Here is a 25,418-nt window from a genome sequence, read left to right as displayed (position 1 = left end):
CATATAATAATTATGAGAATAAAAAAGACATCATTGTGCATCTTCAACCCTTTAAAAGAAAGATGCAGTATAATGTAGCAATGAGTAAATAGCATACTTATTTTGATTTAATAGTCGAGTCAAGAGGCTAGACAAATTGCTTGGAGATTTGTTAAAATAATTCATGGTCTGAATCTAGAATTTGTCTATCATGGAAGTCAACATACATCTTGCTAAATCTCAGAAAGATTCTGGTTCCTAATAGACTTGTTCGGACTTGTTCTGGGCATCAAAGAATTGTTAAATATTTTGTTTCTATAGCTTGGTTATATCCATTCATAAAAGCAAACTGTAGGCAAGGCTGATGACTTTGAGGACAAAGATTGCCATCATGTCTAATTATGTTTTAAGATTACTATTCACTAATAGGAAGCAAATAGAAAGACTGAGCTGATACACAAAAGATGAAAAGTCCCTCAAAAATATCTCAGGAAAGTAAAGAAAAGCCTTGTTGTATACTTGTATGATACTGGCAGTTATAGACCTCAGACTAAATTCTGAAGTTATCAGTGTTAATTGAGAGTGGCTAGAAAAATAGACTCATGCTTGACTTACATAACACTGCAGTGCATGGATTAGCATCGTAGTTTTCCAGAGGCACAAACAGAATCACATTGCCTTATGCAATGGATGTGCAATGGAACATCACACTAGTTTTAATATACAGACCTGGCCCTACGGCAATTGAAGCTCTGTTTTTCAGAAGAGAACAACTGGGAAAGATTCAAGAAAAACCATAGAAGAGGGAATGCTACTGATCCTACATCTGTACCTGCTGTTTGAGATAACTAATTTGCTTTGCCTAATAGTAAGGCCAGTTAATATAAAATGCTCCATCAAGATAATAAGTGTGTGGGGATTTCTTTTCTTTAAATCACCTATGGGATTTTTCTTTCTTGCTAGCTAGAGACATTGGTACCTTCCAAGTGATTGGAAGCTTATGGGAGTTAAGTACAGTGTATTTAATGAGTTTAAGGTTAGAAAGGCTACAGTAATATGAAATTGGACATTAGATTATAGAAAAGTGTATGTGTTGTATATAATGACTTCATACAAGAATGGTCTATGAAGGGGCAGAGCAAATGCAGTCTCAAGTGCAGACTGGTTCTGCTTTATTATATATTATCTAGAATTTTGGTTAGTTTTGGTTCAGTGTGAAGTTGGGACTCAAACATTCATTGAGCCCATAAAACCCCATTCTTACCCAGATCATATACACTTTGGGTCCTAGCCTTGCTATTTGGGGATTATGATTCTTGATTTATTTTGCAAGTCCAAAGTGGTCTTAAATTGACTGAACGTCCACATTATAAAGGAAAGTTATATTCCAAGAACTCTTATGAAAGGATCATGAATCTTTACCTTTAATATCATAAATCTATCATCCTTTGCCACCTTTGTCCATTGAAGATGACATTTAATGACAAAGCTGCTATTTTACTAAAGTTTCTCATAAAAAATCTGGTAGCCTTTTAAGATGGCACAAGCCTGCTGCTGTTAACCACTGTAGGTGCTATCTGGGTCAGCTTGGTTAAACAGGATCAGGTCTGCTTGGATGGGAGACCCCCAAAGCAGTAGAAACTAAAGAAAATATCCCAGTGGCAAAAATTTGTACCAGGAAAGCTACATGAACATGATTATGTCAGACCCCTCTTCAAAAAGAGTTTATCTTTGCCTTCTCTTGTTGATTTGGTACGTGTTTGTGTTTGATCATCCAGGAATCCAGAAGGAGAGATGAATCTGGAGCGTGCCGTAAATATATTGCAAAATGAAAATCCCTTGTCTTCTCGAGTTTTGGCAGCAATTGTTTTTATACAGCACGAGAGTTTTCAGAGAGCAGAAGCCAGAAGGAAAGTGAGTGGTAATTTTCTTTCTTTCTGTCTTCAGATTTTCAATATTTCTTGCATATAAAGTCTTGTATGTGGAATTGGCAGAGGGAAATAATGGGCGGAAAGGAATGGGAAAACATCCTGGATGAAATCCTCCGTGGATATTAACTGATTTCCCTCCAGATGAGCCCTGTTTTTCTCAAAGGGATGCACGTAGAAGGGAAGAGAGGAGCAGACATGAAACAAACAAGAAAATTAATGTTCAGGAGCAGTCAACCCAAATAAATCTGTATTGATGCCTTGCCAAACTTGGCTATTTTCAGAAAACTAAACAGTGTTGGATACGGTTGGTAATTGGGATGGAACACTTACCACAAAATACCAAAATAATAGGCTAGATTAGAGATATTGGTAATCCTTGACTTACAACCACACCTGATACAGAAATTTCCATTGTATGTTGTTGCAAGGTAGGTCAAACCAGACCCAATTTTACAACAATGTTTACAATGGTTGCAGTTGTTAAGCAAATCCAATTTCCCCAATGGGAATTTTTTGCTGGAAAGTGGCAGAAAAGTTGCAAATTGTGATCACGTGACTGCAGAACACTGCCACCAGTTGTAAATGTGAGCCAATTTCCAAACACTCCAGTTATGTTTACCTGATCACAGGGGCAGTGGAATGAGTAAATGAGTTGTAAATGACAGTACAGGTCAAAAGTAACATATCTCCAAGGCCATTGTAACTTTGATCTGTAGTTAAACGTAAGTCAAGGACTATCTATAGACAGACAGACAGACAGACAGACAGACATTTTGTGAAGGAAGGCTTTTGCCAAGAATTTATAGGAGGCAAACTTAAAGCAGATTTTATCTCTTTATCTGTAAAATCTATCTCCCATATATACTGTATATAGTGTTTATATGTATGTATGGATGGATGGATGGATGGATGGATGGATGGATGGATGGATGGATGGAGAGAGAGAAAAAGAGAGAGAGGTAAGAGATAGAGATAATAGGGATGATAGGAATGATAGAGAAATAGCTTTTGGGTAGCTTAATTGGCTTAAAAAAAACTAGCCTCCTTAATACATTCAAACTAAAAAAAACCATACTTTTAAGAAAGTTTATTTGGATTTGGTTTGGGAGTTTCAGATCCCATTCAACCACAGAGCTCACTAGGTGATTTAAGGCCTTTCAGCCTCTCTTATTGTAATCTAGTACCCATGGTTGTGGTAAGAATAGACTAGCATAAGGGAAAAACTCATTGGGGGTGGAAATGGGATATAAAAATTAAGCGTGGTCTTGTCCCAAAACCCAACATTTTACTCTAGTGACTATGAACAAGAACAAGAGGAGCCCATGGCCATCTGTTTTGCCACATGATTTCCTGGAGAAGAATCTGTATATTTATCCTAAATATCTCTTGAAGCAAGGTCACCTTTTCTAGTCTGGCGTTCTCTAATGTTTTAAAAATATAACTCCCAGCATCCGACTGTTTCCCAGAGTTGACTGAGTTTCTAGTGTTGTGATTCTAACAGATCTGAAGGACATCAGATTGGACGTGTGAGCTCTTGTCAGACTGAAACGTATTTTCGTTTACCACTTTCCCGCCATAATAGGCGACAGAGCTCTAGCTCTCTCTATTGCTCCCTTATAAATAAAAAATGTCCTCACCTTCCCACAGGACTTTGGGCTGGAAGTCTTTGGGGCACTTTTCAGCCCACACAATTCTGTACCTCTTGTTTCAGTTCTATATTTGGTACACCAACAGCTTTAAAAGAGTGTTATGAAACTGTTTATACAAGGGCTTAACATTATGTAGACAGCAATATCCTGCCCTAATAAAGCCTGAACCACCTTCATATCTCAACAACTGATAAACAAGGAAAAAATACTGATCAGAGTAAAGTGTTGAGCATTCCCCAAATTATCAAAACAAATTCTCTTTCCTTCCTCTTTATCTCCTTTGCACTGAACACTTTGTCACAATCAGAAAACTATTTATGCAACCATTTACTCTAATAATTTAATAAAGATCTGGCTCAGCCAGTGTTTTTTTTTTAATTCAAGGATGCCATACTTTATGGCCGCCATATAAATTAGACTTTCATAATACCACGTTCAAAACTGAAAAGCACCAGATGTACTTCAGCAATATTCAGTATTCAGCAATCTTGGTCTAGCAGTTGTTACTTTCCTAGGTGTTAATTATTCCTGGATGTATGTTACATGAGGTTGTGCTGCTTTTTTTTCTGTGGCCTTTATTTCATTTTTTTAAAGTATGCATTCTTGTGAGGCTTCTAATCAACAGAAGAGTGATTTATAATTAACATTACATAAAATGAGAATTTGAATGATTTGTGTTAATTGTGTGCCCATTTATTTGAAACCTGCCGGTTTGCTAAATTCAGCCTATTAGTTCTATATGGATTTCAGTCGTTGTTTGTGGTGGCTAACATTGGTGAGATTGGGTCCAATATGTTGAATAAACTAAATTGGAGAAGCTGACCTAATGCTCTCTAAAAACATCTTAAGTTGGTGTAGAAGATATATTTGGAGCAAGAGGATAGAAATGCTTAAATCAAAAACTGCTATATAGTACGAATGTGAGAAGCATCAGGTAGGCTGCTGATGAAATCATGGAAAGCTTATAAGGAAAAAATGCTGAGTTTAAACTCATAGGTCTATAAGACAGTGTTTCTCAACCTTGACCATTTTAAGGCATGTGGACTTCAACTCCTAGAATTCCACAGCCAGCAATGCTGGCTGTGGAATTCTGGGAGTTGAAGTCCACATGCCTTAAAATGGTCAAGGTTGAGAAACACTGCTATAAGATGTGGACTGCAGCTCAATATTAGAAAGCAATCAACTGCTTGAAAGAACTACAAGTGGTTCTTGACTTACAATAGTTTGTTTAGTGACCGTTTGAAGCTACAATGGCACTGAAAAGAGTGACTTATGACTGTTTTTCACATTTAGCGACTGTGGAGGCATTCCCATGGTCCTGTGATCAAAATCTGAATGCTTGGCAAGTGACTCACATTTATGACTGTTGCGGAGTCTCAGGGTCATATGTTCCCCTTTTGCAATCTTCTGACAAGCAAAGGCAAAGGGGAAGCCAGATTGACTTAACAACCCTGTTACTAAAAGAAACAACTGCAGTGATTCACTTAGCAAATGTGGCAAGGAAGGTTGAAAATGGGGCAAAATTCACTTAACAAATGTCTCACTTAGCAACAGAAATGTTGGGCTCAATTGTGGTCATAGGTTGAGGACTACCTGTACAGTATTCAGTAGAGTTCATTTGCTTAGTTGTATCTTGCTAGTGTTTAGGAAGGCAGCCAAGAGGGGTTTGGCAATTAGTAATCATCAACTTGTTTTGTGCAGTGAATTTCATAAGTTAATAACATAGTATATGACTATTAAATTAATATTAATGTATCCCCACCCTGGTGTTTTCTTAAAATAGTATTGCACATAGATTTCATATATGAAGAGTGAGGCACTACTGTTGTGGGATGTGACTTAAATATTTACTTTATGAACGAATGTCACCTTTATTTTGTTAAGCTGGTTAACCCTGATCCACACTATTAGATGTATTCTTGTCTTTGAACATATATTAATAATCTTTAATGGCAGCCAGTGGGTTGCCTTGTATCAGTGGTGGCGAACCTAGGGCACAGGTGCCAGAGGCGGCACTCAGAGCCCTCTCTGTGGGCACGAGCGCCATCGCCCCAGTCCTAGGCCTTCAGCTGGGTTTTATAAAACCTTTTCGCTTTAGGCCTCCGCCACCGTGTGCAAAAAAAAAAAAAAAAGGTTCAATCAATCAATCAATATCAACTTCTTGCAGGGGAAAAAAAAGATCTTGCAAAGTTGGAATTGATTGATTGAACTTTTTATTCCCACCCAGTCTGCTATTACCACCACAGCCACGCCCACCCAATGGCCACATCCATCCAGCACCCAATGATGCATAAGTCGGTTTTGGGTTGCAGTTTGGGCACTCGGTCTCTAAAAGGTTCGCCATCACTGCCTTATATGATCTTGCACAAACTAGAAGGTGCATGGAATTATAAGATGCAATATTAATGGAAACTTACAAGAACAAGAGACATACAGAATGGAAGGAGGATGATATTGATGTGAATAAGCTGTCTGAGGAATAGGCAAACTGATAGCAGTGCAAGTACTCCTGACTTACCAACCGTTATGAAGTTATGAAAGTGCTGAAAAAAATTAACCACCATTACAATCAGGATATGTTGTCCTGTGCCGGACCCTTCTCACCCCACCTCACCATAGAGCAGACAGATTGGAGAGGAAGGGATTTCAAGAGTACTGTAAGCTGTTTGCAAAGCACACCTGCAGCTACCAGTCCCAGGTGCGATTGCTTTCCTTTTGATATGTACAAGACAGTAAGCAGCAATCAAGGATTGCAAAGGATTGGAAAGGCAAACAAAAGCCAAAGGTGTAAAACGGATTATAGTATAGTAGTCTTATCTCTTTCCAGCCTGAAAGCACATTCGGTTATGTAATTTGCCATTTAGCAATCACTTTGCCTGATGGCAGAGTTGCCAATCCCAGTTAAGGTTATTAAGCAAGGACTACCTGTAAACATTTAGCTTATGTTGCCCAGACTCTCCTCCAAGCATGGCCAATGATTAGAGGAAACTAATGGTGGCATTCAAATATGTGAACAACCGATTCTCTGTGTGGATTCGGCTTCCGGAAGTCTGTTCTGGGTCTGGGAAACAAAAAATTAGCTACCTGTTCTGCCAAACTGGTGTGAACTGGCTGAATCCCACCACTGGAGGAAATGTACTAAGCCATATTTTATTAGAACATCTCAGATGGTTGGTTTTTTTAAATGAGTTTTGCACTCAGGTAGTAAGTTTGTTTTTTAAGAAAACATTGGGGCTATAAAATCACTGGTATAGTATCCTTACCTCAAGACTGCTAATTTCATCCAACAACAAAATAATCTTTTTGAAGATAAAAACTTACCTGTATGAACATAAATTATCTTCTCTTCACAGGTGTATTCCCTAGTTGGTATTCCCAAACTTTTAGAGCTTCTGAATGTGCAGAATGAGGAAGTACAGAGGGCAGCGTGTGGAGCTTTAAGGAACCTGGTATATGAAGACAATGACAACAAACTGGAAGTGTCCGAGCAGAAAGGCATTTCAACTCTGCTAAGATTATTGCGACAAACCAGAGATGTGGAGACTAAAAAGCAAATTACAGGTAAACTAATGGGAAATGGTTTCGTGGTGCATACAGATTTTAAAACTGATATCCTGGTTTATTACACACTCGTGTTGTGCTGGGTTTAGTAGGGGTAGTTCTCTAGTATCTTATAAGGCTTGGTAGAACAATTTTTATATTGTGATTTAGCCATCTTGTTTGTATTTTAAGTAGTTTGTTATTTTTAAAAATGCCCTTTATAACTACATAACCATACAATGGATTTTAGCATTTCAAAAAATCATCTGAATCCATCTAATGAACATATATCTTGTGTCTTTTATTCTGCAACTTTTATTCCGTGATAGTTTTTTGGAAGTAAGCTGCTTTTTTAAATCAGTAGGGTGGAATACCAAAATATATGCTTAGGGTCAGTCCATTAAATGAGCAGAATTTACATTTCCAGGGCGAATGTCCCTCTTAGTATTCATTTTTCTAGATCAAGAAAACATGAGATCCCATGTAGACTGCTGTGATAATGGAAGACTGAAGACTTATACCAGTTTCTGCTACCAAGTCTATTCCAGTTTGCCTTCTAGCCCTTTCCAGTTGTGCAGGAGCTGCAGTTCCCATGGTCTTAAGCCACTCTAGCTAGTAATTCCGGGAGTTCATATATCTGGAAATAATAATATGCTTCTTTGGGGGAGTCTGCTGAACTGGGTGGGAGAGCGAGAGTGAGAGCGAGAGAGAGAGAGAGAGAGAGAGAGAGAGAGAGAGAGAGAGAGAGAGAGATTTAGACTATCACTTTTGTTTCTAGCTCCACACATTGCTGCCTTCAAGGCCATCCACCCTTGGTATGCATTTTTTTTTTAGGGGGAATAAAATAGCCCAAGAGAAGAATTACAGTGAAAACAGAAAGGTCTCATTATTGGCAAGCTAACAGCGGTCTTCCCTGAAACTGCATTTCTTCTTTTGAAGCTAAATCTACCAAAGGCTGGAAGAACAATGCCCTTACATGCCTTAGCCCATCAACCACAGACAATAAAAACAGGTCCCATGACTGTGTAACGTCATGGCTTTGCAATGCAGTGATAACAAGCAGAGGAAAATTCTGGGCTCAAAGTTCAAGCCAAACTTCATCCCACTCTTTGGAATGATGACAACCTCTCTTCAGCTTAATCACAACTGCAAATTAGGCGGCCTGTGATGGCGATGCGGTGGTCTGGAAAGTTGTAGAAAGGTTGATAGCATTACCATTTGATTAGCTCCTCTATAGATTATGTAGCTCTTATGTCATTGTTCAGGAATGTTTGGAGACTGGCAGAACATGATATAAATCGTGCAAGAGATTGCTCTTTTGCATTCTCACCATTAGAGATGTTTTTGAGTCATGTTAAAATCTTATCCTTAGCTGGTGGAAAGAAATCTCTTGTTATCAGAGGTTCTGCATTTTAGAGTTTTAGAAGAAGAGTTAAAATCTTGCACAATAAAAGTGCTCAAAATACAGTGGTTGCTTATTCCCAGTTATCTAAATAGCGTCCAGTTTTTCTGGTGAAATTTCCTTCTCTAAACTGTAGATTGTTTCTCTTATCAATGTTTCTTAATTGTTTATAGCGGGTATTATATCTCTATATTATTATGTAAGAACATGAGGAAGAACTTCTACAATTATTACAGGGTCCTGTAATCCACCATAATATTTCTCATTATGATCAGTTAGACATCTGAGAAAGCTTCTGTTTTATGGTCCCTGGAATCCAGTCTCCAGCTTTGATGGAAGTCTGTGCACATTTCTGTGCCTTTCCATCTAATCTATGCATTTTGTGTATATTTTTTCTAACTTGCATTGTTGCACATTCTGCATGTTTATGAACTACAATGCACTGCAAACTTTAAAAAGTGTAGTTTCAACATTTGATGACACAGATTCAGAAAATGTCATTCTCATTGATCCCATCATATTTAATGTGGGACAAATACAGACAATCCTCAACTTTTGTCCACAATTGAGCCCAAATTTTCTGTTGCTGAATGAAACATTTGTTAAGTGAACTTTGCCCCATTTTATGACTTTTCTTGCCATGGCTGTTAAGTGAATCACTGAAGTGGTTAGTAACACAGTTGTTAAATGACGTTGCTTGTCAGAGACTGGCAAAAGGGGATCACATGACCCCGGGGCACAGCAACCATCATAAATACGAACCAGTTGCCAAGCATCCATATGACCAGGGGGATGCTGCAAAGGTTGCAAATATAAAAAAACTGGTCATAAGTCACTTAATTCAGTGCCATTGTAATTTTGAACAGTCACTAAAAGAACTGGTGTAAGTCAAGGACTACCTGTACTTTCAAATCCAAAATAAAGAAAACTTGCTTTTCTATTGATGTTTAACTAATGGCCACATGACCTTGGAAATGTCTTCAGACAGTGCTGGCTGAATGGCCTTGAAATGGAGATGAGCATCACCCCTATAGTGGAGTAAAATCTGCAGGGACTCCTTTACCTTTTAAACTAATGGAATGATTTAAGCATCTTTCCTAAACTCATATAGCTTTGTAAGAACTGGCTGCATTTGCTGTTCCATCAACAGCTCATGTTTTATCCCCAAGGTTGAAAGTTTCCTGAAAGAGAACTCTGAAAGAATAATGGCTAGATTGATAGAAACCAAAATTCTCTTTATATCATGGTGTAAATGTGGCAGTGAGAGAGAGCAGCAAAGCTCAGGCAGCCAAAACTAGCTTTTGAAGGTGAGCCAAAAAGCCTTTGGGGAGCATCTAACCTGCACTTGATCTTGTCTCATAGAACATACATCTAAAAAACGGAAAAACATTCCTTCCACAGAAAGGATTATAGGACAGGCAGGCAGGCAGGCCTGTCACGAGCAGAACATAAATATGAAATGCAGACACACCTCTCTTAAATTAAAATTCTGCCAAGCTGACACTTTTAGTTAGGGACATATGTACATGCCCAGCACAACTATTTCTAAGTTCAGTAAATATCAAGATTTTATCATTTCTTTTTTTTTTCTAAAGGATTGCCAGATTGTCTCTTTTTTATCTCTTTATTTCAGAAAGTCTTCTTTTTTTAAAAAAAAGTTTCTTCTTTGTAGGAGAATAGGTATTGCAATAATGACCAAATCCTACGTGTTACTTATCCCCTGCTCTCCTAACATGACAACACAACTACTATATTGGCAGGTTTCAAAAGGATGATTATTCAGGAGCCAAGAATGAAAAGTATCATGTGGAGATTTAAATGCCATCTGCACATTTAAAAGATGTGTTCTGGAATTTAGAGCAGTGAGCTGAACAATTGTTCTCTTTGTAGAACAGATTCAGCGGGCATGGGATATATTGTCAGATGATACTTACAAAACCTCTTTTTTTAAAAAAAATGGGGAAATGATGTTTTTAAACTCTTAAGGTCAACTTTTACAGATTCATCAAATTCCAAATTAGATCCATACTTCCCTGGGCACACCTTTAATCCAAATTATTAAATTGCTGGATTATTTTTTTAGTATCTTTTAAACATGAAAGAGAAAAGTGACTATATTACTAATAAATTCATCATAGCCCCAAAAGTAAGTTTACTTTTGTCATAGTGCTAGCAAAAGGTCAGGGCTATAACTGGTAGATTAATTATTGCAAACTTTCCAAAAGAATTATTATTTTCAGGAAGAACTCAGAAGAGTTCTTCATATCTACAAAATGGTTCTACATCTTGCAGAGAGTTCCTGTTGAGAAGATGCTATTCCTATTGAAAGAATTCCTGTTGAGAAGCTGACAAAAATAGAGAAAAGTCCTGTGTTGCAGCAGTTTTTCCCCTCTGGGCTGTATTTTATTCCCCCCCCCCCCATAAAAGAATAGCCATCATTCACTTCTGTAGAACAAAAGGATATCAATGAGATGAGGACTTACCTTAGTGACTGCAAAGATCTGAGTTTACTCCTATCTGCATACAGCCCTAGATTTGACAATTATAATAATGGCCCTATCCTGCCTTCTGCTTCTAACTTGGGCTACATTTTGGCAAAATATTAGCAATTACTTTCCACCTATCTGTCTGGGCTCCAAATCTAACCCAGAGGTTTTATTAAGGAAAAAAAAAACACCACTCTATTATTTGAACATCTTCAGAAATATAAGCCCAACTATGACAATGCCTTTAGTAATAACATTGATTCTGTTTAGGTCTCAGTGAAATAAATAAAATGTAAATTCTCTGATCCAAGCAAAGAAACTTTGGCACTCCAGAGATTAGCGAACTACAACTCTTAATAGCCCCAAACAGCATGGCCAATGGCTAGGGATGATAGGTGTTTTAGTTCAGGAACAGTTCACAATTTGTGTATAGTGTACTGTGAAGCTCATGTAGGCTCCTGCATCTGAAACGAATAATAACACGAAAAGTAGAAATTCAACCGGTAAAGCTTTGATGGAGAAAACTATATATATTAACTTTAGATTTATCATCAAATATGTGCCAGGGAAATTCTTTATCTACCTAATACATTTTTGCACTTTGTGATTAAGGAAACATGAAACACTGGGATGAAGTAGTCTGGGATCCAGAATTCAGTAAATTCCATTAATCCATTCACTATCTATCTGACAAAGCCCTATGAAGGCCAACTATGTCATCCTGTTTCTTTAATGTTCTTTGTAGGTTTGTTATGGAATCTCTCCTCCAATGACCAGCTGAAAAATTTATTGATCCGGGAGGCCCTGCAGCCATTGACAGAAACTGTCCTCATTCCTTACACGGGATGGCCTGATAGAGATTATCCAAAATTAAGTATCATCCCTGACCCTGATATCTTCTACAATGCTACAGGATGCCTAAGGTGAGTTGTGTACTGTACATGCCTTGTAATCTAGTTGCAAGACTGTGGTGGAATGTAACCTGGAGTTGTAGGATGGAGGGACTCTTTCCAAGAGGATAAAGAAATACTAGCGCTTGGAATGTCTGATGGGCAGGTAGAGAGCAAGGTTGGACCCTTCCTAGCAATTCGCAAACTATAATTACTGCAGATAACTGCTTTAGTCTAGTAATTCTGTCAGTAGGTGTACAACAATAACGAAACTACTCAGAAGTAATTCCACATGTTGTTCTTGGTTCTTTAATATTAGAAGACAGTCCCAATTCTAGCAGACTCTGGTCAGTGAACAACAAAACATTAACAAATTAAATCATAGATATTCTTATGAAAGACACCGGGTCAACTAGGACCAAAATCATGTTAGAATAATATATTTTACCTGTTTGAAAAATATAAGAAAGGCTGAATATATTCTGAAGGAAGAGTCCCCCTCAGAGTATATTGGCTGTCATTAAGAAGGGTTATCGCATATCCCATGGACTATGCAGCTCTTGAGAAGACGGGTATCTAAACAGATCCTTTAGACCAGCAGCACCAGGGACTGGTTTTGTGGAAGACAATTTTTCCACGGACTGAGGAGGGGAAGCGCAACCTAGATCCAATTATTCTAATATCCATAAAGTGGTTAAATTGAATATTTCCAAATGTGATTAGAAAGTGAGTTAGGCTGACTTAATGGTCTTATGCCACCACTGAGAACAAAAATATATCCCTCAGTTCCTGATACTCAGACTCATGAGAGACCTCTGTTTTACAGTCTCCTTGAAAGGAGCTGACAGTCAGAGCACTTGTGGGCAATCTCCCATTTTCTCCTTCTCCAGAGAGCTTTGAAGGACCAAGTTACTCACTGGTCTTTTGTTCTATGTAGCGGTAGTTTTCACTCATTCATGGAAGATGTCTTCTGTCAACCATGACTCACAGCAGATGCCCCAGGAAAACTAATTTTGATGAACTTAGATAAAATAAGAGAGCTTTGTTTATGATGGTAAAATAGTTGTGACCATCTATCTTCATTATTGGGAATATGTGGTGGGAATGTACTCTGGATTCTCAGGAGGGAGGGGCTGCATTCCAGAGGGCAAAGAGAATGCAGAGTTTGGAATGTTTGGTCAGGAGGAAGAGGGTTAAAGCAATTCCTCCCTAGCATTTACCAGAGTATATCTGTAGTTGTGCAAATAATTTATTTAATCTGGCAAAATTCTGTCTATGAAACAATAATACAAGAAAAACAATAATTAGTACTCAGAACTAATTCCACCTGTTCTTTGTTCTGGGGGCTTGAATGAAATAAGTAACCTTGACACAACTGAACTTTGCAAGAACAGAGAATTACTTGTCACGTATTCCTGGCTGTTTAAAGTATAACCGTGTCACATTCCAAAGATCATTCAATGACTTTATTTTCTACAATCTGAGAGGTACCATTACAAATTTATCCTTTGTTTCTGGTACTGTTTTTCTGTTGCACCCAAAATTCACAGCAGATCAAAAGACTTGGTACCAAGCATAGAAAAACTGAGGTTCTTAACATAAAGCATTGGAATCATGGCATCTGCAATACATATAGATAGCATCAACAGTCTCCAAAATTAAATTTGTATTTATTTTCAACAAGGCAAAGATCTGGGGTGTCAGATTTTGGATAATTTTAAAATCTGAGAGGGTGTCCAAACACTTGTGTGAAAGTGTGCAGTGAAGTTTGGTTCCTGAAAAGGTTTAAATCTCTGCTTTAGATCTACAAGAGATACTGATTTATTGCATTGCTTTGTAGTATGTGGTCACACCTGCAACTCTAATCCATAAAGCAAACGATGAATAACGTAAAACAGATGGCATGTGTTATAAATGGTTAATCTTTTTGTTTTGTATCATAAAATACTTGATTTTACAGTGCCTGGCAAGTACAATCTCCACTTTCCATAATTAATTGATAGAATTAATGGGAATAATGTATAACATCAACACTATAGTTCAGAACAATTCATTTTAGAAAGAAAATTCATTTAAATGATACTGCCTTACCAAATAGCATGTATCATGGTAGAATCAACAGTATGAACCAGCCTTCTGCAAAGCCTTCTGCAAAGTTGGGGCTTCTAAAAACTAAACTTACCTTGAAAAGAGTACGGTAAGCCAGTTTTCTCAATCCTGGCAACCTGAAGAAGTCAATTCCCAGAAATCCCTAGCCAGCATCGACACTTCTCTAAATTGCCAGGTTGAGGAATACTGCAGTAGGTTGAGGGAAGCTATTATAAATCTTGAAGTATAATAGAAGTAAAATGAAGTATATAAAGAGCGTAGTGGGTCATGTGGTTAGGACACTGGATTGGAGGTTAACAAGCCCCCATTCAAGACTCAAGTGCTGCTGCATGGTGGGGTGAGCTCCTGTCACTCGCTCCAGTTCCTTGACAGGAACCTGAAAGGAGCCCCCATGGGCATCCCACTGGTAACTGATGTTACCAACTAATCCTTTCAACCTGGAAGTTCCTTAAACAGTGCCTCCAATACGAATGGGATAGGAATGAAGTATAAGTTGGGTTGAATCCTATAACTTCCTTCCCATTGCCAAAGACTTTAGAAAGATCTGAAATGTGTTATTTTTAGCTCAGGATTGAAATGGGGGGGGGGTCCTTGCTGGTCTCTGAGCTTGGTTTCTAGCCCTGATGATGTTGCCTAGTTTGGGTAATGAAACACCTGCAAGAAAGCACTAAGCTCAGAGAGCACCAAGGACCCCCTCGTATATTTTATTTTTTTTCTTCCTGCTTCTTTTTTGTCTATTTAAGAGAGCCAGGGGAAGGTGGGGTTAGAAAGCCTGTGATTGGGGATCAAGGGCTGTTAGCTTTGATGGCAGAGCTTAGTTTGAAGGCCTTCTGCTAGGAGATTAATGGGCTTCCTCATGCAATTGGTTGGCCACTATGAGAACAGGCTGCTTGATTAGATGAGCCAGAGATCCCATTATTATTCCATACACGTATTTGTATGATGTTGGTTGTCTTCACAGATAGCTTCTTTTCCTGCAGGGTTTTTTTTTTCTTCTGGGTAGAGAAGAAGAGCAAGTTTTTGCAAAGTGAGGCCACTAACAGGGCAGTTGGGAAAATAATTTGCCTAAATGCTTGTACATCTGCCAGATCACCAAGCTTAATTTGTTTTTTCCTTTTGTAATGCTTACAATGCTGATGGCTTGGGCGCTTCAGGAATGCAGCCTGCAGCCTATAATATAGAAAGAAAGTTTTAGTGTGTAGTTATTTATACAAAAAACTCATCTGATACTTTTAACAGAGTTATATCATTTGCAGGAATATTAGAACTGAGAGAAATTATTGACTCGCTTGATGCTTGGGGGAAAGCAAAAAAAAAAGATAACCAAAGACTTGTTTCATTGCAAAGCATGACAGTAGAATAGAATAGAATAGAATAGAATAGAATAGAATAGAATAGAATAGAATAGAATAGAATAGAATAGAATAGAATAGAATAGAGCTGGAAGGGACCTTGGAGGTCTTCTACTCCAGCCCTCTGCTTAAGCAGGAGAACCTATACCATTTCAGACAAATGACTGTCTAGTCTCTCCTTAAAAATCTCCAGTGATGGAGCGCCACCAATTTCTGGGGGTAAGCTGTTCCACTGGTTAATTGTCCTCACTGTCAGGAAGTTTCTTCTTAATTCCAGGTTGCTTCTCTCTTTGGTCAGTTTCCAACCATTGTTTCTTGTCCTGCCCTCTGGTGCTTTGGAGATGTCCTCTTCCTTGTGGCATCCCCTCAAATACTGGACTACTGCTATCATGTCACCCCTGTTTCTTTTCTTTAGACTACCCAAACCCAAGTCCTGCAGCTGTTCTTCATATGTTTTAGTCTCCAGGCATTTGATCATCTTAGTTGCTCTTCTCTGAACTTTTTCCAATGTCTCAATATCTTTTTGTGGTATAGTGACCAAAATTGGTTGAAGTATTCCAAGTGTGGTCTTACTAGGGTTTTATAAAGCGGTACTAATACTTCGGGTGATCTTGATGCCTCTGTCTATACAACCCAGGATTGTATTAGTAAGATTTTTATACACTCTCTCCTCTGTTTAGGAAGAACATTATACCAAACTATGATTTATTGTTTATTGAATAAACCACAGGTGAATTTAACACAATATGCTAAATGATACCATACTTCAAAAATTTGGTTAAGGCACCAGGCTAAAAATCAGGAAGTTATGAGTTCTAGTCCCAACTTAGGAGTGAAAGCCAACTGGGTGACCTTGGGCCAGTCACCTCACAGGGTTGTTCTTGTGGAGAAAATAGAAGAAGGAAGGAGTATTCGATATATTTGAGTTATTTATAAAGTAATAAAAGTATCTAATAAATACAAAACAAATTATTCTCATTGATTTTATACAATGTGCTAAGCAAAACTCACTCACAAAATCTCTTTCTCTCTTTGAACTAAGTTTTGACATTGCTCCAAACCTCAGGTCAGCTATAATAAATAATGTGTCACCATTCTTCTATGAAATATAGCAGCGGAAAGAAGAGGCTCAAGTGTTACTTCAAAGGGGATTGTAACAGAAGGAAGCATTGGTTGGAGCAGTGCTTCTCAATCGTGTCAACTTTAAGATGCATGGATTTTATGCTGGCTGGAGAATTCTGGGAGCTGAAGTCCACACATCTTAAAGTTGACAAGGCTGAGAGTGGGGGGGGGGAGATATCTGTTCCTAAACTCAGCAAAATCTCAGGAGTGTGCTTATGTAGGGGTATGGTATATTCGGGGAGTGATTAATGAACTTCACTTTTGATGGATGAATGGTGTTGTGACAAAAACTAATCTAATTGAAATCAGATTTAAATTTAATTAATGTAGTTCCTGTGATTTCCATCTGTCACTTTAATATTTCCTGTTTGCCACAATGACATATGGTTGATTAAAAAAAAGAGGGAAGGTGGATTTTCCCATTCTGTGTTACATATGGTGGGTGAGATAAAATTGCTGCCTGAGATAAAGAACAAGATCACTCCTTCCAACATGAGTATGCTAATGTATACACAGGAGAGAGGGAGGAACAGTGAGAGGGAGGGAGGGAGGGAGGGAGGGAGTGAAGGAGAGGGAAGGGGGGTGAGAGGAAAAGAGAGAGAGATCACACAGAAAAACTCAATAGACCTGCAACTGAAACTTTTCAGTGCTGGTACTGGGAGAGCTTCCTTCCTTCTAGTTGTCTGAGGACAACTAGAAATCTAAGGAGATACAGGGCAAGACCTTTCAATTGACGTAACCTCTTTACCTGAGGCAATTGCTTTGATCTGTTTAAGACAGGGCCAACCCTCTACACTTCTTCACTCCTCTTCTTCATTGCCTAAAGGGATAATAAACCAACAAGGGGATCATGAAAACTTTCTTTGGAATTTCCTGATGGAAATAATTTCTTCATGTTGCCTCATCCTAAAGTTACCCTTGTTTGTAGTACCTTTGTTTGCATGTCAGAGGTCCCAGGTTTAGCACCTGTAGTCAAAAGGTTATCACTGTTAGAGGATGACCTTTTGTTTGAGATTGTAGATGAGCTCCATGGAAGCTAGCATAAATAGATATAGAAACATATGCCATTCATTGTGTATAACATTTACCTAAGCTTTAGATGATCCCCTTAAATATTAAAGCCAGTTTCACTTGGTTGTTTGGCAACAAGCATGTCCTTTTTATCTTGACAGGTTCCTGAGAGCATATTGTCATCATATTTTTTCCTATTAGTTATAGCTGAAACTTTATTTCTAACAGTTCACTTTCTGATAGTAGCTGGAACAGGTTTCTTTAGACTGTTATCATTTCTATAGACCAGTGATTCTCAATCTGTAGTCCCTGAGGGTCCACAATGTCATCATAGGGGGTACACAAAGGCTTGAATAAATGTTATGATTTAAATATTGAGTTAAATCTTAGTAGTCCATGGCCATGATCCATGGCCACAAAATGTATTTAAAGGAGGTCCAAGGTGAAGAAAAGGTTGAGAACCCCTGCTATAGACTGTTACCATGTTAACATTGTTCTGTCTGCAGCAGAAATAAAGTTGCAGAATTCTATACTTCTTTATTTCTCGTATATAAATTAAAGGTAAAGTCATATCCAATTCTAGGGCATGGTGCTCATCTCCATTTTTTTTGCCGAGAGAGCCAAATGTTGAACAAAGACAATTTACATATATATAAATTTAAATATAAATTTCCATATTTATATAATGGTTTTCAAATCCTTACAATAGGTTTCCTCAGCTTTCTCCATAATTCCTGGGCACACATCTTGGTTTCTGAGTAAAGGTCAGAATGAGGATACTGAATGTATTCTTAATTATTATATATATTGAAATAAGACATAGTGACTATTCAGTGATTAAGGAGTAAAATATTTTGCTTTTTGCTTTCCATGGACCCATTGCCCATTTAGGCAGGCTTTATTTACTCTCTTGTCTGTAAAGAAAGTAATATCTATATGCCATCTCTTGACAAAGTGTTTATTGAGTTTGCTCTATGCAGCTAGTTTTTAATTATCATTTAGGACTTATATCTTATTCATCTAAATATCCACTGCATAGCAGTAAAAGACTCTCAACATTGCTTCAGGTGGATTTCAGACCTTCTTATCAGATGTAGGGAAATGACTTGAAGTTGAACATTGTAATAGTAATTGTGGGGACAGGACATAAAATGAGATTATTTCTTTCATGCAGAAGATGATCACTTCTGCTATGTTCCACCTCCATTTTCTGCTCCTTCTAGACAGTCTGGTCATGGGGATTTTCTGTCCCCTCAAGTGGGCAGCTGGGATAGAAAGTCTAAAATATTTTGACCAAGACTACTCTTCTGCACAGGAGTGGTCATTTGGATTAATGTGACTGTCTAGAACAGGGGTGTCAAACTCAATTTCATTGAGGGCCGCATCAGCATTGCAGTTGCCCTTGGGGGGCCAGGTGGGTGTGGCCAGGGTAGGTGTGGCCTACTGAGTGGGCGTGGAGGGAGTGGGTGTGGCCTACTAGTGGCCATGGCCAGCTCTAAATTGTTTGCGTCAATGGTGCCTGTGGGGGCCTGAGCAGGAGTGGAACAGATCTGAGGGTCTCTGGCAGAAGTGTCTCTGGACCAAGGCATGGTCCACTGGAGGAGCCTCACTGTTCCTCTAAGGCCATGCGGGGGAGCTGGATGGTGGTACGGTCTGTCCGGAGCCTTGGGCAGCAGAGGTCAAATGCCCAGCCTGGCCCTTGAGCACCCGTGGCACCAATCCCAGCCCCACTTCCCCAAGGGGGCGCCCAGCTGCACTTACTTCCTCCTCAAAGCTGCTGCTGCTGTGCTTGCTCTCCTTAGCCAAGTTGTTCATGATGGGTACCAGGGCAAAGTCAGAGGGAGACTGAATGCATTTCAGCATAGATGGCCACCACAAAATTGTACATTGGCTCCCAGCCAGGAAGCCTGGGCCAGGGCCAAGGCAGTGGGGGCCGTTCCCTCACTGTTTCCAAGATGGTTTCGCGGGCCACATGAAACCAGGTTGCGGGCCGCATCAAACCATGTTGCGGGCCGCATCCGGCCCTCGGGCCTTGTGTTTGTCATGTCTGGTCTAGAACAAATGTTCTACCTCTGCTTTTAGAACCTTTTATGGGGAGATTGCAGGTCTGATCTTGGGAAACCATCTGTACCAAAAAAATATGGGCTCTATTTCTAACCCTCTTTTGTTTACCTAAATTACAAGGGCGATTCGGAAATAAACCTCCAGATTATTAATGACACACTCGCAGATACAGAACTTGTCATAACATCTTAAAGGTTTGAAATTCCTTAGTAGTAGTTGCTCGGCACCAAATCTGAGCTATAGAGGGGGTGATCAAAAATATCCTAATGGAATAGGCAAGCATTGTCATGAACCAGCACCACACTGGAAGTGGTGCCATAGAAAATCTCACCAAATGTGAAGGTGCCGAAGGAGTACTGCTAGTGAAGTTCATGGAGCGTGGTTCAACCAGAAGTCTGTTGTGAAATATTACGAAAACTCAGACGAGCCATCTATAACAAACGTCAGGGCATGCTGACTTCTGGTATAGTGTTGGTTCATGATAATGCTCGCCCGCACACCACTAGATGCACCCAAGAACTTTTGATGCAGTTCCGTTGGGATGTTTTTGATTCCCCCCCCCATAGCCCAGATTTGGTGCTGAGCAACTACTACTAAGTAATTTCAAACCTTGTAAGACATTACGACAAGTGCCTCAATTTGAATGGCGATTATGTCGAAATGTAATGTAATGTTGTAGTTTTCTAATGTGTATAATAAAAGTTCTGTATCTGCGAGTGTCTGTCGTTGATAACCCGGAGGTTTATTTTCAAATTGTCCTCATAAATTGTGATTACCCCAGATCTCGCTTACTTTATTTCCCTGCTGCACAATCCAAGTTGTCAGGGCTGTACATGGTAGGATGTTCCTCTCTGGACAGCAAAAATCCATAGGACCACGACAGTAGATGAAGCCAGTGAGATTCAGAAAAATCAAATGCTTTGCTTCCATCTAAGATTTTTGCAGCCCAGGTATGAAGGTCTAGATCATAACATCCCCAGACCTCAAAACACTAAAACAAATTATAGGATTAAAAAACTTTGCTACCCAGTAATAATATGATAGAAGCTCAAAATAATTAAATACATGAAAATGAAAACTAATTTAATTGCCCACTGCTTTATAATTGTAATATCTGACATACCACTTAAAAGTTAAGTGCAAGCTTTGGTCTCCAGACATGACCTTCCTTCATCACCTAATTCAGCCCATTATTCAACATACAATTTACAATTTTCTACATTATTTCAAGCAATAATAACATGAACAAGCAATCATTAGGTTGCTAGTTGTAGCATAATTAGGCTACTGAAACTGCCGAATATTAATTTTCTGCTGGTTTCACCTCTTGAGAATAATAATAAGACACAACTCCCTGAAATATTTCAGCACCAACTACTTCCTTGATGATGTATTTTTGTATGACATTTGTGTTTATTACCACCCAGTGAATAGGACCTCCTATTGTGTTGTGAACACTAAAGGCTCTGATTTTCCATATAACATGAATTAATCCATTTACGAGAGTTTCTTTTTCCTTTTGTTCTTTGTTGGCCATGGTATTCTCAACTATAGCTATCAAACAAGCAGCTTGATACAAATCCAGCTCTTTCTCTGATGTGCAGATGTTGCATCTTAGTTCTGCAGCCCAACAATTCTCTTAGTACCAGGACACATTGGAAGTCACATGCCATCTTCCAGCTGCTTAGCTGGGTCAAAATTGTAAGATTTTGCAAACATTCATCACTGATTTTTCATCTTAGAAATAAGTTAAAATAATCTTAGAAAAAAGTTAAATAATAGATATACGAGGGCAATTCGGAAATAAACCTCCATTTGGTTATCAATGACAGACACTCAAGATACAGAACTTTTATTATACACATTAGAAAACTAAAACATGATATTACTTTTTGACATAATCGCCATTCAAATTGAGGCACTTGTCATAATTTCTTAGAAGGTTTGAAATGTCCTTAGTAGTAGTCACTTGGCGCCAAATCTGGGCTATGGGGGGGGGGGGGTTGATCAAAAACATCAAAACAGAACTGCTTCAAAAGTTCTTGGGTGCATCTAGCAGTGTGCAGGCGAGCATTATTGTGAACCAACACCACACTGGAAATGGTGCCATAGAAAATCCCGCCAAATGTGAAGATGTCAAAGGAGTACTGCTAGTGAAGTTCATGGAGCGTGGTTCGACCATCAATTCAGAAGTTTACTGTGAAACGTTACGAAAACTCAGACGGGCCATCCATAACAAGCTGACTTGTTGATTCAATTAACAATTGTAGCAAGAAAAGTCGAAAAATGAGGCAAAGCTCACTTAGCAAATGTCTCACTTAGCAACAGAAATTTTGGGCTCAATTATGTTCGTAAGTCGAGGACTACCTGTATTTATAAAAATGGTGCTTTCCCATTAAAGTTGAATTGCTCAAAAAAATCTGAACTTCTACAAACCACCTTTCTTTGAATGACTAACACTGTAGAGCAATGGGTCTGTATTAGACTGAGCCATCATTTTTAGCCAGAATTTTGTATCTGTTTTCATACTGTACTTGAGTATTTCCATGTTCATAATTTGTGTCTTGTCACTGTGAGCAAAGAAAATAGAACCAAAAGTTTCTGTTCCAACAGCAACTCTGACTCGGTCAGTTTAAGCCTAGTCTGGGATTTGAAGACAACAGATAAGCGCTACTTCTGTATTTTATTCTTAGAGATAAAGGCTTACTACTACAGGTTATTGAATCATGGCAAATTGTAAGTCTGCAAAGTAAAATGATTGCACTATGTTACTTTATTTGCACAGCTATTTTTTATTCTAACTTTACATGGTAAACAAATAGCGTAATCTTTTCTACAAGTACTTTACTATTGATGTGTTTGATTATTGTTTTATTTATTTATCAAGAGACCCAGTGCTATCAGACTGTTTTTCTCTTACTTTACCAAAAGAAGGAAAAATGGGAGCAGAAGCCAGAGGCTTAGCTAAAGAAGCTTAATAAAAAGAGATTTAATCATGTACAAAGGAAGAGGAGAAAAACAGATGTCAGGGGAAAAAAAGTCATATCTGAGAACAGAACCAAAGGCCCTTTTGACAGAATTGTTGGATCTGTTCTCAACATTCAAACTATGCCTACTGGTTCAAAATAATTAAGAATTCTTGTATTTGACAAATGAAGAAAAATCAAGACAAAAAATCAAGAAAGAAAGAAGTTGTAGGAAGAATGAGATACTATTAGCATTTGGAATTAAGAAGAATAAAATTATATATCAGCCAAGAAGATTACAAATGGTGATCAAATGACTCCTGTGCAACTGTCATAAATACATGCCAGTTGCCAAGCACCCAAATTTTGATCACGTGATCATGAGGATGCTGCAATGGTCGTAAGTGTGAAAACTGGTTGTAAGTCACTTTTTTCATTGCCATTGTAACTTCGAACAATCGCTAAAAAATGGTCACAGACGATCTGTGCTAAGTATGCCATCCCAGCTTAGCTTTCAGACCCAGGCAAGATCAGCAAGGAACTTCTACTTTCTAAAACTTACTTTCTTTTCTTTTCTTTTCTTTCTTTCCTTCCTTCCTTCCCTCCCTCCTTTCTCTTTTTTTATCTTTTTCTATCTTTTCTTTCTATCTTCTTTCTTTCCTTCCCTCCTTTTTCTTTCTTTTCTTTCTTTCCTTCCCTCCTTTCTCTTTCTTTCCTTCCTTCTTTCCTTTCTTTCTTTCTTTCTTTATTTATTTATTTTTATAGCCATCCATCCATCTCAAGTCATTCTTTCAGATTAGACAATATTCAGAATTATAGTTTATTCTGTTTATAGAATTTGTCATTCAGATCTTTAAAAAAAAGCTTGCATTTAGGTGAGATTAAAAACAAAAGGTTATATGAAGAGCAGTATGCAGCCCTCGCTTCAGGCATCCATTCAAGGGATAAAGCATTTTGCAAAAAGGAGCAAACACATTTTTCAATGTCTTAAAAACTTTGAAAAATGGAATGAAAAAAGGTTTGCACCCCTTCTTGACAGACTTCCACCATGGCTGCTAAGATCACAAACAACAATCCTGTTCTATTTATCCAACATCAAATAATTTCCTTTTGCTAGGGCTGCAGCTGTGAGGTTTGTTTTGAAATGCTCTTCTTGTGCTCCAATCCAAGCAATGGATTTGAGAATTCCACCCTTATCTCTTTTGTTTTATTTAGCTCTCGCCACACAACTATTTCTATATGCACAAGAAAAGCTGTTGCAAACATGCTACCGTCAACAGTGTTTGCAAACTGACGAAAGAATGAACGTGCAGTTTCAAGTGTAGTCATAGCTTTGTAAAACAGCATAATCACTTTTTTTTCCACATTAATAATGAGCCAGGAGCTAGTTGAGCAAGAGGAAACAGCTTTGGAGCAGGCAGGAGAAACCCAAAACCAGAAGCTGTTTTTATTGAGGTTCTGGTACACATTCTCCGCTGCCTCCAATAATCCCAGCTAAAAAGCTATCCTTTGTACTGCAAAAAGTAATAGATTAAAAGGACTTCCTGGGTCTATCATGCCTGTTTTTCAATATACAGGGAAGATGGTTTTATCTGGTAGGGTTTTGAGTTTATCTTTCTTGTAAGATGTTAACTTGCTGCTGCTTGAATGCTTACTTTTGCTTGATTTGATTTGCTTCTTTTATATTTAAATTGTGAATGTGTTTTGACACAGAAAGGTGATTTTTTTTATATAATCTCTCCTCCTCTCTCCACAATTCAAGGACAAAGTCCTGCTTTTATTGTGCAACACAACTGTTGGGGGAAAATTCTTTGGAAACTTTGGGGAACTCCCACCATTTGAAGAATCAAACATCTTCAAAGGGAATTACTTCCAGCCCCCTCCCCAGAAAATACTCTAGGGGAAACTGTTCTCACCAGCGAATGAATGAGAAATGGAGGGATGGGGGGGGGATACAGGTAGACCTTAACTTATGACCATAACTGAGCCTGTTAATTTATGGCCAAAGGCATGATGGTCATAAAATTGATCATCATATGACTGGATCTGATTTTACAACCTTTTTTACGGTGGCCATAAAGCAAATATTATGGTTATTAAGCAAACACCATGGTTGTTAAGCACGACACTATGGAAAAAAAATTTTTTCCCAGGAATTGAATGTAAACAACCAGTTTCTAGACAAAATGTCATAAATCATGGTCATATGACTATGGGGCATTGGAAATGGCCGTAAATTCTTTAGCGTTCAAAATGCGGTCACATGGGGAAGGCCAACATCAGAACTTCAAAATTAGGTTGTAAGTAGCTGTTGAGGGGTCCGTCATAACTTGAAGGGTTGCAACATGAGGACTACCTGTGTGATATCGGCAAAGAGGAATGAAATACAGTAGAATGGCTGGAATCTCACAGAGCAAGCACTCCATGCAACAAACTTTTTGAAGCTTATTTCAGCTAATGCATGTCTCTTCTCATTTGCTGAGTTTATGGGAACAGTTACAAGGAAAGATTAAGTAGCAGTAAATTATGCTTAACTCCTCCTGTCCATGCACACATATTCTCCTTTGCTCTGGATAACCAGACAGACAGACCTATGGATTTTGGAGAGAGAAATGAAAAACTAATTATAGAGGGCGTTTATAAGAGAATGTAGACAGTCAGAGGAAAAGCCCCTCCCTGCTCGCAGACTCACTGTCAAATCAATTCAAAAGAGAAAAAGGATGCAGAAGGAGGAGAACATCAAAGTGATTCAATAGTAATATAATTTTATTGCAATTTTTAAAAAGAAATACAGAGAAAACTCTATACAAATACAAATTTAAAGAAAAACAGCAAAGTACACCCATTTAACAAATAGTATGATCTCCAACCTGCTCACTGTTATATAAATGGGTCAATTTCTGAAAATGCTTTTATT

At 38.4% G+C, this 25,418-nt stretch overlaps 1 protein-coding gene across 1 annotated transcript in view; it reads left to right on the top strand.

Annotated features, from left to right (window-relative positions):
• Positions 1-25,418, top strand: part of PKP2 (plakophilin 2) — a 59,951-nt gene that overhangs the window by 21,499 nt on the left and 13,034 nt on the right. Inside the window, exons 4-6 of the mRNA XM_039342339.1 lie at positions 1,758-1,893; positions 6,913-7,120; positions 11,733-11,910. Coding sequence (XP_039198273.1) covers positions 1,758-1,893; positions 6,913-7,120; positions 11,733-11,910 — 522 coding nt within the window. The remainder of the gene's footprint in view (positions 1-1,757; positions 1,894-6,912; positions 7,121-11,732; positions 11,911-25,418) is intronic.

This window comes from Crotalus tigris, unplaced genomic scaffold, assembly GCF_016545835.1.
Source record: "Crotalus tigris isolate CLP2741 ecotype Arizona unplaced genomic scaffold, ASM1654583v1 scf7180000017789.496130, whole genome shotgun sequence".
Lineage (NCBI taxonomy): Eukaryota > Metazoa > Chordata > Lepidosauria > Squamata > Viperidae > Crotalus > Crotalus tigris.
This window is presented reverse-complemented; position numbering and strand designations above follow the sequence as displayed.